Source organism: Candoia aspera, chromosome 3, assembly GCF_035149785.1.
Source record: "Candoia aspera isolate rCanAsp1 chromosome 3, rCanAsp1.hap2, whole genome shotgun sequence".
Lineage (NCBI taxonomy): Eukaryota > Metazoa > Chordata > Lepidosauria > Squamata > Boidae > Candoia > Candoia aspera.
In genome coordinates this window covers 33,378,582-33,395,225 of record NC_086155.1, presented here as the reverse complement: position 1 = coordinate 33,395,225, position 16,644 = coordinate 33,378,582, and the positions used below count along the sequence as shown (strand labels likewise).

Genomic DNA, 16,644 nt, shown 5'->3' with positions numbered 1-16,644 from the left:
CCTGCACAACTTGTGCACTTCCATGGCAAAACTCACAAAAGTGTTTGATACTCTTAATATTTCTACAGATTCAACTAGACCCTAATAGTTTTTTGTACCCTCAGCGAACCACCATAACCTTTTATTCAGCTTGGTACAACTCAACCGGTGATGTACCAAGTATATGAGGAGATGGATGTATGAATGCAATTACCAAGTTGTCCAAATCACTTTCTAAAATTTATGTTTTTTTCCCATGATTAAAACTGGTCTGCTTGCAGTATTTTCTTCCTATGTACTTTTATAAATACAAAATGCTAACAATTGATTGATTTTTCCAAAAATAAAATTCATCCCACTACTGCCTTATCACCTCATCTTACACTATAATATTAGGATTTTTTCCATAGCATGTATTTTGACTATTTGAAATTCATTTTCCCACAGACTTGTGATCTGGGAACACAGACAGCACAAGCATAAAACAATCTCCTTTTGTATGACTACTTTTTAGTGCTTTTACACCTCCCCTGCTTTCTGTTTAAGATGCAGTTGTTTATTTTATCCATAAAGGTCACAGAGTCTGTTTTTCATTGGAATTTTATCTTCAGAGTTATTGACAGGTAAAAAACTTATTTCAGAGATTGTTATCACCAACTGTATATGTGAGTTGGCAGTCTGAATACTCAGATAGAGACAGTATCTTCTTTTCAGTGGCAGACACATTTTCAAAATGCTGTATGCAGTTAGGCAGCTATGTTTTATGTTCTCTAAGATCTTTGATACAGAAGTCATTGTTATCTTCCTTTATTAAATCCCAACTTGCTGGGGAAGAAGTGTGCTTGTTTAGCCATTTATTATCTTCTCACTGATGTATCCAGGCATTGTGTAGAGAATAAGAACCAAGAATATGGTCACAATTGCAATAATCAACAAAGCAATGATGTACTTCTTGTACCGTTTCCAAATGAAGAAGACGAATGTTTTCATGGGGTTCACAAACCAGTTGAAGGATGTTTTGGGACGACTTAAGGAGAAAGAAGAGGGATGCAGAAAGTATATTTTAGATAGGTGAAAAAAAAAGCCAATCAGCCAAATGCTAACATTTAAAATATATAAGCAATACACCCTATATTTGACTCCTGCTGACTATATGGAAGCTTGGGTTCATAAGGAGGCCCCTTCTCAAGCAGAAAGGTCGATCCTGTTCATCATCCTATCTTCTTTAAAGGAAGGCCAGGAGCAGAACACAAGGCAACAACCTTATCTTTCTGTTGGGTAACAGCAACTGATATTCAGAGAAAATTTGCTTCTCATTCTGGAGGCAGGATATAGCCATCATGACTACAAAACATTGATAGCCTTATTCTCCTTAAGCCAATATTCTTTGCTTTAGCCTCACTACCTAGAAAGCTAAAGATCTTTCAAATCACATTGCCAGTTTTTAAACTGAATATGTTCCAGTTCAATTAATGTATTCTATTTCATTAGCAACATAATTGGCAATTTTAGCAGCATGATAATTCTGGATATAAATTGATCCTTGGTAACTTTAGGATCTCTCTCCCTTACCACTTTCCAGCCATCTAGACCCAAGATGATAGTAAAAAATAAGAAAATACAGAAGAAAGCAAAATATCAGGACATCTGACTGGAAATGAGCCACATTCGTATAAAATTATCCTAACTTTACAGTCAGCCCACTCCTCACACACCCAAACAGTAGGATCCTAGAGAAGCCTCCACTATTTTTCACTGGCACCATTTTGAGTGGGAAAGCAAGGGCAGATGTGGGTTGGATCTATAACTGGGCTATTGGTAAGACAATCTGCATACATTTATCAGCACGTACTTGGGTTTTTCCAAGGGTTCTGGCTCTTTTCTCCCCAGACCAACTGGGTTTTTCTCAGCTTCCTCTATAGTCAATAACTGAAATTCAGCTTCTACTTTTCCCTGGAAAAAAGTACACCGTAAAACAGCAGCTGGCGTTTTCAAGTATTTTCTGATTAAAGAAAGTCCAATGCAAGAAACACAACAAATGAACCAAAATCTTTCTCCAGGAAACACAATTTCCACAAATTGAAAGCAAATTAAGCATATAGTTAGCCAACGAAATTCCATGCTAAGAGTAGAATTCCACATCAGAGAAATGGGAGGAGTCAGTTCATAGTCTTTAAGAACAACTGCTCTGACTGATGGTTAGAAAATGCAGTGGCTTCTGACAATATGAGGCGCCTTTTATGTTATGTTCTGCATGTGACAACATAGCCCTCTTTAAACACGTTACCCTTGAGCAAGATAAAGATATTTCCACTGTGCTCAGAGTAGTGCAGATCTCATTTACTTCTAGCTTGGAATCTTGTAAGATCACACCTGTCCACATGCCCTCCCACATGTTCCACCTCTGTCCACAGCATGGTTGGCAGCAAGCCTTTCTGATTCTGAAGTTCATCTTTTCCAACTTCCTGTCCCTGGAGGTTGGTTTGTTCTTTTCTCTGATGCAAAACACTTTGGCATCAGTGGCCCTTTGAGACTTTTATTTTTATTTTGAATTCTTTTTTTTCTGTCCAGTTTTTGTTTTATGCTGATAGCTGCCATAAATATACAAATCCCCAGGTATAGTCTGATGAAATTCAAAGCTTTTTCCTAGTATCTGGAAACTGATCATGGATTCTGTCAGGCCTAGCCCAAGAGTGACAAGGAATCTGTCCAGCTAATGTTCAGTTCTTTATTGGATCACACTGTATAGGCAGAATCTTGCCACACTAAATCTACTCTAATCTAAGGGAAATAACCTGGGAGGCTCCAGGGTGGGGCTACTCTGAATCGTCTTCCCACGTTCTGTCTCTGGGCTATGTTGTCTTTTGTCCTGACCCCTTCTTGGAATGTGCTGCCTCCTTCCCGAGAACCAGCTGTGTTACTGCAGTCCATCACAGATTCAGCCTGGTGACTTTCTGTAAAAGGGAATTCCAAAATGAAGCATCACTTTTGACACAAAGGTATGGCCTGCCAGCTAAGAGGGAAGAAGGAATAGGGAGACCAGGAAATCAGAAATGTTTTTAAAGGATAGGAAGCCCTAAAATAAAAGCTGGGTTTGAGCCTGCACATTCACCCCTTAGCCTTTCAGGCACCACTTCAGTATTGCTCCATGTTTTCTTACTGTTAAGATGAAGATGTTCCCACTAGGATCTGAAAACTCAACATCTTCTGGCTTAATTGATCTCCTCCATTTCTTCTTCTTCTTCTTCTTTTTCTTCTGCTTAGCCTCCCTCTCCTCCCTTTCAATGTCTTCCTGACCTTTCAATTTAATGAAGGGCCACCACCCTTTCATTCGTTTGTTTCGAAAGATAGAAAACCGCGGCATGGCCTTTTCCTTGGCCATCTTGATAGTGCACTGCTCTGAACTCTTGGCAGCTCGCACCATATCATTCAGCTTTAACTCAATGGCCCCTAGAAAGGCAGCAAAGAAGAGAGAATATCAGGCACTGGCCACTTAAGCAATATATGCAATAATTGCAAAACATTTTAATTTACTGGGAATTATATTAATTTTGGTTGCGGTTAGCATGACATCAAATCTTAACAGCCTATAACGTTATTGCAGAAATCACAGTATGACTGGACCATAAACTCATCTTGCTGAATCCTGCTCAAGGCAGAATCTTCTAGGCATTAGCCTCCCAACACCATGGCACAAGTAGAAAGTTGACTGCAAGATGGGTAAGGATAAGGTAAGACAGGTTTGATCAAGTCACAAAAAGAAAAAGAGGGCATAGTAGTCTGACGTGGGGAAAAAAGTGTGAACCCATTTTCTTCAAACTTCCTCTTAAAGGTAGTACAAGAACACAGATAAGCCCATATTCTGAGGCTGAAGAACTATTCTTTAGTCAATTCTTGAACAAAGCCCATCTTCTACTAATCTTACACTACTATAATTTGATGCAATTATGCACCATTATTACAGACTGCTACTTCTGGTGCAACTTGCTCAAGTGATGAAATACTGACTGAAGATAGCAACTTCTCAGTGAAGTAACTGCAACACCTGATCTAACCCAACTGACCAGGCTGATCACTGGGTCCTCCTGGGAAAGAAGATATATAAAATGGCGTCCTGCTCTAGTTGAGTCTTGTTTGAACTATACGATCTTCTTGATTTTTGATGTGTTACTTTATCCCTACATAACTCTCATAGCTGGTGAAATTTATTTCAGAGAACTTCCCACTGTCAAGCTTCACTCAGTTTATTACTCAGGGTAGAGAATCCATTCTTGTTTTATTACAGATACTAGAAAAGCTGTAATCAGAGCAGAAAACTAGCAGCTGCCAACATACGATGTACCAACCCACACTGGACCAGCATGAGAGATCTCTTGTCTCCATCTTTGCACTCCCAATGGACTATCTGGTTTCAGGTTCTTTAAAGTAGTTCCTGATATCCATATAGATCTTCCTATCACAAGGGGGGTCGGGGGGGAGGCTAGCTAAGAAAACCTACCCAGGGATACCAGAGAATGTTTAAAGTAAAGGGACTCTCAACTGAAGCTTGTCTTGGACACACCCAAGTAGTTATCTTGGTAACTGTAGGAAAGTGGCTTGCCATTTTCTTCATCTACAATATTTCTTGACTTCTCAGCCTACTCTACAACCCTGGAATTTCTGGTGGTCTCCCAGCCAAGAATTAATCAGACTTAACCTTGCTTGGCTTCTGAGCCCAGACAAGGTCCTGCCACCTGTTAGACAAACAATATTACATAACAATTATTTAACATTTATTAACTATTTATTTAGATTATTATGGGTTTCTTGGCTTCATAGCTTTCCCAGAATCTAACATCTTCACTAGTTAAAAACATTATCTCTAACTTAAATGTTTTGTCACAATTTGTTGTCACTATTATCATTACTGATATAAGGAAAAATTGATGTCTTAAAGATGCTACCAGAACAAATGCATCTGATATTTTACGTGCTGTTCAAATAGATAGATAGATAGATAGATAGATAGATAGATAGATAGATAGATAGATAGATAGATACATACATACATACATAGATACATAGATACATAGATACATACATAGATACATACATAGATACATACATAGATACATACATAGATACATAGATACATAGATGTAATTGATGCCCAAACAGACTCTATTAATGTTTCTGAACTCCAGCAGAATCACCCTGAAGTTTTAGACTTTATACTGTGATATCTTTGTAACCACTGGGTGGTGCTGTGTATTCATTTTTCTTTTTTACTGCTTCACCAACTGGACACAGAATTTTATCTATATAAATGGGTAATATGACTTTTGCTGCATATAGCTACATAAAACATCCAAGACTGAGGAGAAGAGACCCTTGAAAATCAGTTGCCCTGGCATTATGGGACATGTCCTCTGAATAATAGTGGGAATAGAAATAGTTCTTTTTCCTGTTTCTGGCTCCCTCCTTATTTCATAGAACAGGACACCTTTAAAATAGCAGATCAATTTCAGGATGACTGGGAGCAAAGTTATAGAAGGTCTTTTTCACCTAGATTTTCTCCTATTTGTGCCATGCACTAAAACAAGCTAACATTCAAATTCTGTACATGTAAAAGAATACCTAGAAAATCATTTGCTGAAATCCTGTCATAGTCCCAGACTTGAAGGACTAGGACAGCCGGCTCACGGAATTCTGACTCCTCCAAAGAAAAAATAGAATCCTTCTTTTTGTAAGTTATCTCTTTCTCAGTTGGAAGGTAGTCAAAGTGGAACACAAACCGCCAGTTGAAGTTGCCTTCCCCAGTCAAAGAATTAAAATGAACATCTGTTTCTTGCTTGTCTTTCTCCAGTCCTTTGATCCAGCTGCAGAAGAACTTTCATTAGCATCTAGTGACATTTTAGTATAAGGATGACACAGAATACAAATCCTAAATAAGACAACAGTGGAGCAAGGAATAGAGATCTGCTCATGCACGCCTGAAGTCTATATGTCTCAGTCACACAGTCGTTAGCCTCCATCACATTATAAATGTCCACATTTTTATATATAGGGCATGTATTTTCATATGCAAACTTGAAAAAAAAGAAGCAGCAGCATTATTTTGGTGCCCCAACTAGAGAATATATTAGGGCAAAATGCAGAGTCTACTGTATGTCAACAGATTAATATTTGCTACAAAAAACAAAAAATCATGCTAAATTGATTAACTCCCAAATAGCAGGACAAAGGAAAAATCCACAGACTGAGTGTGGGCTAAAGTTCACATCACATGAAATGCATGATTTGTGCCTGTTTCTTTAAAAACATAAAAGGAACCATGGGACAGGAGGAATTTGTATCAGGATAATTATGAATGCAGATTAACCTTCCTCACACAAATACAAATATATAAAAGTCCAATTCACACATTTAATGAAACAGGTAGGTTGGCCCAGAGACAGATTTCTGATTGTCTAAATCTGCGCCAGCAAATGTACCTTTTTACATATATGTCACTGGAGATTTCTCCTGTTATTGGATTGACATCATCCAGAATTACATCATCTGTATTCCAGATAATAACACGTAGTTCATAACTGAAAAAGAAAAAAACCCAAAAACAATTATTTTCTTGTATATCCCTGATTGACTGGTTGATTGATTTGTTACTTAATTGCAAAGATGCATATTAGATGGGTGGCAGAGGAGCTCCTTGCCCATGGCTGGTAGGAAAAAAACCTCCTTGGCAAACAAAGTGTTAACTGCAGATTCTCTGCACTTGGTTTAATGCAAAAATAGCATGTATTCAATATGATTTCCAGGGTTTCCATATAAGAATTACAGATTCTTCTCACAAACCACTGAGTTATTTTGGGTTTGACTCTAGCCTGCATGTTCTTCTTGCTTTATTATACATATTTTACTTTCCATTCTTAAGAGCATATTACACACAAGTGCACAGTTTTCTACTTGAAAAGACATCTACATGAAATTAACTGTAATTAACCCTTTTCTCAGCATATTAAATGCAATTTTCACTCATGGTAAGGTGATGCAATTTGCATTCCAGTTTGAAAGTAGGCAAAAGAGGTTAGATGCTCGTAGTAATAGAGAATTTCACATCACAAATCTTTATCCAGTGCACACAATATACATAATACATTTTATAAAGATAAAATAAGTATTGGCTCGCATTCCTGTTCACAGAGGCCCCTACCTGATTGGAAGTCGTGGTTTGATGTTGACAGGTGGCGGTGCAGGGACATCATTTGGAAACATGTCAATCCACATGTGGAGAGAACCCTGGAGAAACAAACAAAAAAAATGACTGAAGCTGTTGACAATGTTCTCTCCTTTGTTGGTCAATAGCCTAAGCTGCTCAGTATTATTCCATGCATCTGTGTTTTACACTGCAACTTGGGAACTGCAATTCCTTTCTATTTTGATATAGCTTTGCCCAAATACATGGAGCACCTGACCAACTTTGATAGGTCTCAAAAGTTAAGTAGGGTCAGGCCTAGTTTGTGGTTGGATAGGAGATTCTGGAGAAATCCCAGAGCTTTCAGATAGACAGCAAAATGGAAAAAAAACATCCAGGAAGAAGGTAAAAGGCAAACAATTTTTGCAATTATGCCAAGAAAACTATACTGTCATATCTATAAAGTTACCAGGAACTGAGCTTGACTTGGCCAGAATAATAATGTCAACCCATGTTGCTGTGATTGTATTAGAGTAGCCTTCTGCCCATGGATGGTCATTATAGGAGCTGAAGTCCCAGAACAGAAGGTATGAGTGGGGAAGGCTGTGCTAGAACAGGAGGCCATGCATGTGTTCCTACATATATTTTGCAGGCAACCGCTGTTAAGCTACAGATACATATGTAAATGTTGGATGCAAGATAGAACAGTGCTACAGTATGTGTAAACCAACTTTCTGCTTTTACCTGCAGAATACCAGGGTTATCTGGGTTGTAAATAGATCGAACTTCCACATGTTCTGGTACTAATTGGCATCCATACTCAGGCATCTCATCCCAGTGTTGAAGAACATACAAAGCCTTGTGCTCATCATAGGCAAACCAGGTTTCATCATCATTTTCTTTGTTGTCCTTTACCAAGGCTTCTAAAATATAACAGATCCCAACAGGCAAGAGTATACTTTTTAGGTAACTCATATGGCACTTGTTCAAGACTGGATTAAGCTCAGGGCTTAATGTGATATGTGAGATTGGCTCAGTTTCAGTTTCTAATCATGCACCATAGTAATGCCACTGAATTTGGAAAAATATCCCAGTTGGTGGGAGTTGATACTTTAATTATAAGATTTGGAAATGTGTGGAACAAAAAAACTACACACATACACACACACCATATATTTTTGACAGTTTTAAGTATGACTGGCTTTGTGTTTGCTTAAAACAGCTTCTTGAATAAACTCAAACTCTCTGGATTTACACAGTATGCTAAGCTATAAGCCATGGCTATAACCATAATAGTTGGTTGCACAGAGGAAGCTAAAGCAAACCTCCCAAACAGCTTTATGGCTTAGGGTGATGTATGAACCAGACACAATTGCCCAGTTGAAACGTAGCCTCACTTGAAGAGGATAAAATTAGGGGAGATCACTTACAATTTCCTCAAAGAAAGTGAAGAAAAAGTAACAAAATTTATCTAGGAAAATATCTGCCTTCTGCAGCAGAATAAGTTGGCAGCCAGCAGAAATATAACACGGTTCCCATTAAAAAAGATGGTGGTACAAGTTGAAGTCAAATACTTCTCGAAATCACCAGGTGAGGGAAATCTGTTCCAGCACATTCAAAGACTTCAAATTAAGGTCCTGCATAAATTACAATCAGGATTACATGGAAATACATGTTCAGGTTTGGAAATAAGTGTCCAGCATTGTTGAAATAAAAATTACATCAGAGGTATGTACCATTACCTTCAGGAAAAGCTTCAGGAGGAATTTTGAAAATCTTGTTATTTACTTTGACTTCCTCTGCCCTGTATTCAGCTGAGGGGAGCGCATTCTTCTTGCATAAACTCTCCAAGATATGTGTGGGTTTGAAAGCATCTCGCCACATATTGTAGCCCTCCCTGTAACAAATGAATAGATATGAGTATGTTGTATTTTAATAGGTTTAGACTAGACATGAAACTGGTTTATTAGTGCTGTCATTCCTGTAGAGCAGAAAGCATTAGATCTTAATCTCTGTTGACAAAGCTACAGAATCCTAGTAAAATGACGAGAGGGATTCACAGTCACCTTGACTGCTCCTCTAATACATACGTGTCATATTGTGAGGCCACTCCACAGTTGGCTCTGTGATTGCTGTAGAATCGGTTCTCCAAGTCAATTTTGGTCTCCCCAATTAAATCATCAGATCCAACCAAATCATGGTCAAATATTGCTATAGTGAGTTCTGATTCTATAGGAAAGGATATTGTAAGCTCCAGTACTCTAAATATGAGATAGAGAGAGAAAAAATATCAGTGGGAGATAGCAACCAAAGACAGAACATAACAAAATAGATTCTGTACAACAATCATTTTACTGCTTGCTATACCAGCATTTCCTTTAACTTATATCTCTAAACAAATGCTCAAATAAAAGGAGTACCAGTTGGATGCATCCATTGGCAAATTGATAAAGACTATTCTTTCATCTTAAAGTCCCTGGTCCACCTTCCTTCCTTATTGCATGTAGCCAGGTAAGTATCAGACCGTTGCAATTGTTTCTTTTACTTTTTACTAGCAATGTACTTTCTTTTACTCCTCATCCTCATGAGCATACTAGCCAACTATAACCTCAGTTTCTCTCTTTCTCTGCTGCAAGGTAATTTGACTTTCTCATTTCTCTACATTATCAGTCCTACAAAAAGCTCCACTATCAATCCTAAAGAATCACATATACATTTGGCTGATGCTAGGAATGCACATTCCTTTATTTTTATGTCTACAACAAATGGGTACACTCTTCTGAAATAGAGACAATCTTGTGGTAAGGCAAGAATCAATTTAGAGAAGATGTAACAGATACAAGATAAAAACACATCCTTACTCTCCAAAAACTGGATTGAGCTGTTTTGGGATATATCGATCCTTGGTGTCTTTTTGTTGTTGGCCAATTTTAACCACAAGATAGGGATCTGCCTTGCCATTGGGATCTGCTGGTGTCAAGTTAGTTGCCTAAAGAAACAGTAACATGTGATATATTGACAGAATACACATTGTCATACTATCATATTGACAGAATACAAAATCATACAGCAACCACAGGACAAAAATTGTTCTGCAAATTGGTGTGGAATCAACATAATGAAATTTCATGCAATTTGTGGTAAACCTACATCTTCCCATCTGAAAGGAGGCTTAGATTGCTTACAAATGAATTTTTATCATGCAATTACCTTGGAGAGTTCACGGTTTTATAAACCGCACCTTCCACAATTAACCCTCCTGTCTTTTCCCACCATGTGTTCTATTTTCTTAACGGGAAAAAAAATCTGCAAGGGAGGGTCAACAACATCACTAGGAATTCTTCATTTGAAAGTACCCAAACCTGAGAATGTCAGAGGAATGTTCTGTCATAATATTTTACTCTTCAATTTATGAAAGCACGGTGCTTAGGAGTACAGTAAATAAGTAGTGGCCTGCACTGAAATAATGACAGGATCTCTGTTATTTCAGTAACAGAGATTGTGCTTTGGAAACCGACCTATCTACAGTATAGCTCAAAAAAATGCCTAAATATTTCTAAAGAAATATTAGAATCCCAAATCAGAAATCCGTATTTGTAGATATGAAGTCAATATAAAGATACTTACTTTGACAATATAAATTCTGACAAGGACCTTGATGGGTCTATTTCTGGGGATGCCTTGGGAGATCTTGTGTTCTGCACCTGCCTCTTCAGCTCGATAAACATAGAATGAACCCTGCAGTAGAGGGAGTTAAGAAGAATGTGCTACTTAAGTAGTAAGTATTTTCTAGTATTTTATATTTTGAAAAGCCCTACAGCTGAGAAGAAGCTATTCATTTCCCTTCTGTACTAGCAGAATATTTCTGACTTTTATTTCATTTATTTTTATTCAATTTGGATGTCACCTGACTCCAACCAACTCTGGGTGGCTCACAATAGAGTAACATAAAACAACAAAATAGAAAAAATTAACCAGAACAAGTACAAAATACTTATAATATAGCAATCCAAACAACAAAACAAACCTAAAACATTACAAACAGGGGGGTCCCATCCATCCTATCCCAAGGCCTGGATAAATAGCTAGGTTTTCAAGGCCCTCTAGAACACCATCAGGGCAGGAGCCGTACAGACCTCAGGAGGGACCTCATTTCAGAGGCCGGAGAAGACACACTTCCTGGGTCCTGAAATATGACACAGTTTAATCAAGGGTGACCTGGAGCATGCCCACTCTGCCAGATCATACCAGATTGGTAGAAACTGTGGAAGATAGGCAGTTCCTTAAATAGCCAGGCCCTATGCCATGTAGGACTTTATAGGTAATAACCAACACCTTGAATCACACCTGAAAACACACTGGCAACCACTGCAGCTCATGGAGCAAAGGTGCCACGTGGGCATGCCATGGCAAGCCCATCACTGCTTGTGCCGCCACATTCTGGACCAGTTGAAGCTTTGGAGCAGCCCCATGTAGAGTGTGTTGCAATAATAGACTGCATTGCAACAGACTTTTTTTCAAATTAGCAGTTGTATTCCCAAATTACTGCAAAAGGAAGTTCACCATTTGTAAAAAATATCTCCAGACTGTAGCAACAGAAGGCTGGGACCAAGAATTATGGAAAGCACATAGCAAAGATACTGAGTGATTATTCCATTAAAGCCAATGAGGGAGTTAGTAAGACTGAACTGTGAAACATTGATAGGCCACTAGGCCAAACAAATTAGTCAACTCAAGATTCAGAATAATTATTTGGCCATAACAGGAATAAAATCGCTGGCAATATTAATGTAGTACGAAATTGAATAGTTTGTTCTGTATTACTGTAATTAATCAAGGTCACTTGATTCTTTAGAAATACATTTTATACAATAGCAATAAATATGATTTAAAGTGCTCCTACCTTGTATTTCCCCACAAATTTTTCTTCCTCATTCCCATCTTCATCTTCATTAGCTTTTCCACGGTGAAGTGGGAAAATACATAACCAGTCCTCAAAATTGTCAAACTCATTCTCTAGTTCTGAACTATAGATCTGGAATAAAATGCACACTAAAGTAATTGAACATAACAGATCTAGTAGAGAACAGAAAAATTAACTCATCACCGCCCTGCCCACCTTTGTCCTCACATTTTCCCACAAAGCGTAACTCCTGTCATCCACATGTTTCCCATAACAGCTTCTTTCTATCCATTACCATCCTAATGAGCTGGACTTCAATTGCTCTTGACTGCATAGTCATAACCCATGATGACCATTGCTTATGGGGCTTGATCCAATATATCTGGAAGAGACTGACTCATGGGTGGCTGTTGTACAAAGGATGATGATAGCAATGAAGCACCTCGCCTGAATTGAATATAATAACTGAACTTGTTATTCAATACTCAGTCAAGCAGCACTTGAAGAATAATTTGATAAAAACATATGGTTGGAGATTGGATACCCTTAATGGTTTGATTACTTCTTTTTACACCTTTTGCTGTCTTATTTAACACTGAGACCGAGTGATTGAGATGGCATACAAAAATTGTAAAATAAATACAGGAAATGAATGTATATTGTGTTGGCAGTCCATTTCATGTTTTCATTCACAGCTATAGAGCTTTACTTTACAACGATGCAATTTTCTTTCATCACAGCATTGTGCAACCTGTGCAATCACATTGATGGTTGTACTTTATTTATCAGCCAGAAATCCTTAGTATATTTCTATACTAAGAAAATAAGTCTTTGTATACTTATTTTTCAATGTGATATATATACCTGTAGTGTCATCTTAAATTGCTATAATTATTTAGTACATATGCACACCATTCAAGAAGCCAGTCTCTATGCAAAAGAATAAAATGGGCACAATCTGATATTTTTTTTAAAAAGCAGTATTTTGAAGCCAGCAGGAGAAAACTGCAACTTCCCAGAAGGACATATTGTTAGTGACTAAAGAACACCTGTCTGAAATAGATGAGCTATCATTTATCAAAATGTTCAATTCTATCATCCATTGCCTGAATCAAGATTACAGATTTTTAGCTCATTACAAGTATTAATTAGCTGATCAAATACAAAGATGTTTATTTTATCAACAGCACTGTTTTATGGATAGCTACTATCATTATCTTACTTTATATTCTTTACTTTTTACATTTCATTTTCCTCAGACTTGACTCTTCCAATATCGCCAATTTTGCAACCAAACTTTAGGATGCTATCTTATGAAGTGGATTCAAGATCACATAAACGTATGTCACAATATGTTCTTTTGTCTTTAAGGTGCCACAATACTCTTGAGAGTTTCTGTTTAACAGAAGAGGCACGTACTATTAGCAGAAGCAAAAGCAAGGACGGTAGGACATAGCAACCAGCTACATCTCTACTCAGCCTGCTTTACTGGGCTTTTAGCTTCAGAGAAGAAAGACAAAGGTTAGACAACATGAACACTGATGCCTTTATCATAACAAATTTGAATGGTCTGACATAAATTCCTTCCTCTGTTCCTCTCTCAACATTTTGTAATGTGTAAGGAATCCATCTGAATAAATTGGTAGAACCGCCTCAGTAAATGCACTTGATTTACCTAAGCTTGTAAGTGATGTCAGTCAGATAAATGAAATATGACAACCATAGTCTCACTGAAATCAATAAAGCACCAAAACCACTCTTGTATAACTTACAACAGGAAGACTTACTTTTAATGTTGCTATAAGTTTCCTTTTCGGACGAACTGGCTCAGCTTCAACAGCTATTTCATCTTCTACATCCTCATCAAGAGAAGCAGCATTCAGATTCCCTCCATCTAAAGAAGATACTGAGAAATTAAATGGGTATTCTTCTCAGCTCACAGTGCTAGGTGCTGGCTGCAGTGATTCTGAATAGTCCAGTAAAGTCGACAATTTAATTTACTTTTTTTTTCTCTACTGCCAAACATTTTTATTTCTATTTAGAAGGTGGAAACAAATAGGAAAATAGTTAATCAACAAGGAAGGAAACCAGACCGGTTTAGTGATCTCTTCCAGCAGTTAACAGCAAAAATCAAGTTTTATCTACAGTACAATGACCTGGTCACAACTCTCTTTTTCTTCTCCTAGAGAGAATTAAGTATTTGTAAGGCAAGCGTCTGTTCAGATAGTCAGAATCAGATGACACTGCAAGAACTGGGCACTTTAGAGAAAGCAGAAATTTTGGGATAATGAACTGAGGTCACAGGGGATAAACCACTGACTTTGTGCTTAGTTACAATATCTGTTCATTCTGTAGATGTGCACAAAAACAGTGTTGGTCTCTTTCCTGCAAAGGAAACTGAAACTTCAAATAGGTAATAATCTGGAGAAATTTTGTCCTGGTAATTTTGTCAATAGCCCTCCCCTCCCCTGGTATACCTCCAGAGAGGTATAATTCCTATTGGGTAGACTAATTATGGAAGATGGAAGGTGTAATTTAACACATTGGGAAGACGCGAAGTTAAGGAATGCTGTTCTATAGTATAGCTAACTCACCCGGGTCATTTGCATCATCCTCTTCTTCATCACTAAGGGCCTGCAAAAGAGAACGACCTTTAACTGAGTTATAACAGATGTCAGTCAGACTTACCATTCTACAGTCTTAACCAGTTTTCTAATATGAACTTTAAAGTAAAATGCCAGAAATTAATAAATTCTGCAGTCAAAATACTGATTATATAATAACAACCTATTATGGATAAGGATATTCGGCATTCATTTTTTCATTTTTTTCTCTTCCTCTAATTTTAAATTAGTTTGTGAGTTTCTTCTTCTAACCTGTTCTGTAGAGTTCTTATTATTAGTAACAATGGAAAGTTTTCATAGAGCTTGAAAAAATGCTGACAGTGCAATCCTATACAGTAATTAAGACACGCTGAGAATTAACCCTAGGTATATTGAGAAGAGATTGCAGCCCATCTCTGTTTGGAAAATCAGCTAATGCACTTAAGAGCAAAGACAGAAACATGGAATTGTGAAAAAGAAATTCATAATCTAAATTAAATCAACAGGTTTCTTAACCTGTTGATAAAAAATTACTACTGAGATATTTTTAGACAGATGGTTTCTAGTGCTATTAAATGTTCATTGTCTTTTGCTCATTCATGGAGTTACAATAAGAAAAGGGAAGAAAAATTATGGGAAAGCATAATGATGATATCCAGACCCCTGTAAAGTTTCCAGAATGAGGCAGGGTGATTTCATAAAATTCTCATCCTGAATCCAGAGATAAGAATATCTAAATACTGCATCAAAATCATAAACCTATCTATGTTTACTGGATTCAGGTTGTGCTACTGACTATCAAATGAACCTAGTTATTTTGAGCAGATACTAGAGAATATACCTTAATGATAAAACTCATAGTTAACCAAAAAGAAAGGAAAAGAGCACTCTGCAAACACAAAGAAATGGAATTGTTGTTGTTGTTGTTGTTTTTAAGGAATATGACTTATTCTAGAACATAAAACATCACTAAAACAAAATGAGACTTCCCCCTGCCTGTGATGGTGACCTACTCTTTTGAACTTCCCCCATTCAAGTGTGAATATCTTTCATTCTCCTGAATGGATTAATTTCTTTTTAATTATATGTGCTTTGCACTTCTCTGCTCTAGTCTTTTGTTTTACATATTGGCCTCATAAATTGAAATGTCCTGCATTGCACATGATTCTTAAATTTTTGGTTTCCTTAGAATAAGGTATTGGTGGTACAATATATTTTTTAATACCCATGGTTTACTTACTCATGTACATTGGTTGAGCATCTACAGAGATATTCACCATGAACACTAATACGTCTGTATTCTCCTAAAAAATTCTAAGGGGACTGGGGCTCCCAAAGATACCTCAAGAGTTGGATCTCTGTTGTCTTGCTCTAACTGATTTTGTTTTTCTCTATTATTACTCTGACTGCAGTTAGTAGGATCAAGCCCAACATTTTCACCTGCCTCAGAAGTTGTAGCTTCTTCACTAAAGATTTCATTACCATCCCCTACAGCATTTAACTGGCCTTGGCTGATCTAGAAATGTAAGAAGGGTCAGTCCTAGTTACTACGTGAATGGGAGACTATCTGAGAAGACCAGGGATGTGGTTAGGCTGGGAAGTTAAAAAAAAATCCCAGAAGATAACAATGGTAAACTACTTCCATATAGTTACCAAGAATATTGCATGGATGTGCCTACGCAGGGCATCAGGAGATCAGCTCCACTTGAAAGTGTCTTTATTCCTTTATTTTTCCAAGTGTTAGGAGCTAATCACAAATTACCCAAGACTCTTTATAATCCAGCTATCTCCTTAACAAAAGAAAATATTTGGCAGCTATTTTACCTAACAAAACCAGACCTATTTTAGCAGATATTACTGAACAGTCCCTCTATCTCCTAGTATCCCAAGCTTGCAATTATAGAATCAATAAGTTAAAAGGGACCTTGGGTTCATCCAACTCAGTCCCATATCTCATCAAATTATATTATAATGTCCATGATTAC

At 37.3% G+C, this 16,644-nt stretch overlaps 1 protein-coding gene across 1 annotated transcript in view; it reads right to left on the bottom strand.

Moving 5' to 3' along the window:
- Positions 1-326: 326 nt before the first annotated feature.
- Positions 327-16,644, bottom strand: part of LOC134493048 (fer-1-like protein 4) — a 37,354-nt gene continuing 21,036 nt past the window's right edge. Inside the window, exons 16-29 of the mRNA XM_063297290.1 lie at positions 14,651-14,690; positions 13,844-13,962; positions 12,057-12,188; positions 10,781-10,891; positions 10,015-10,142; positions 9,244-9,414; positions 8,896-9,050; positions 7,898-8,076; positions 7,172-7,257; positions 6,453-6,551; positions 5,596-5,837; positions 3,140-3,429; positions 1,832-1,932; positions 327-1,006 (exon numbers count right to left, since the gene is read on the bottom strand). Coding sequence (XP_063153360.1) covers positions 826-1,006; positions 1,832-1,932; positions 3,140-3,429; positions 5,596-5,837; positions 6,453-6,551; positions 7,172-7,257; positions 7,898-8,076; positions 8,896-9,050; positions 9,244-9,414; positions 10,015-10,142; positions 10,781-10,891; positions 12,057-12,188; positions 13,844-13,962; positions 14,651-14,690 — 2,034 coding nt within the window. The 3' untranslated portion in view covers positions 327-825. The remainder of the gene's footprint in view (positions 1,007-1,831; positions 1,933-3,139; positions 3,430-5,595; positions 5,838-6,452; positions 6,552-7,171; positions 7,258-7,897; positions 8,077-8,895; positions 9,051-9,243; positions 9,415-10,014; positions 10,143-10,780; positions 10,892-12,056; positions 12,189-13,843; positions 13,963-14,650; positions 14,691-16,644) is intronic.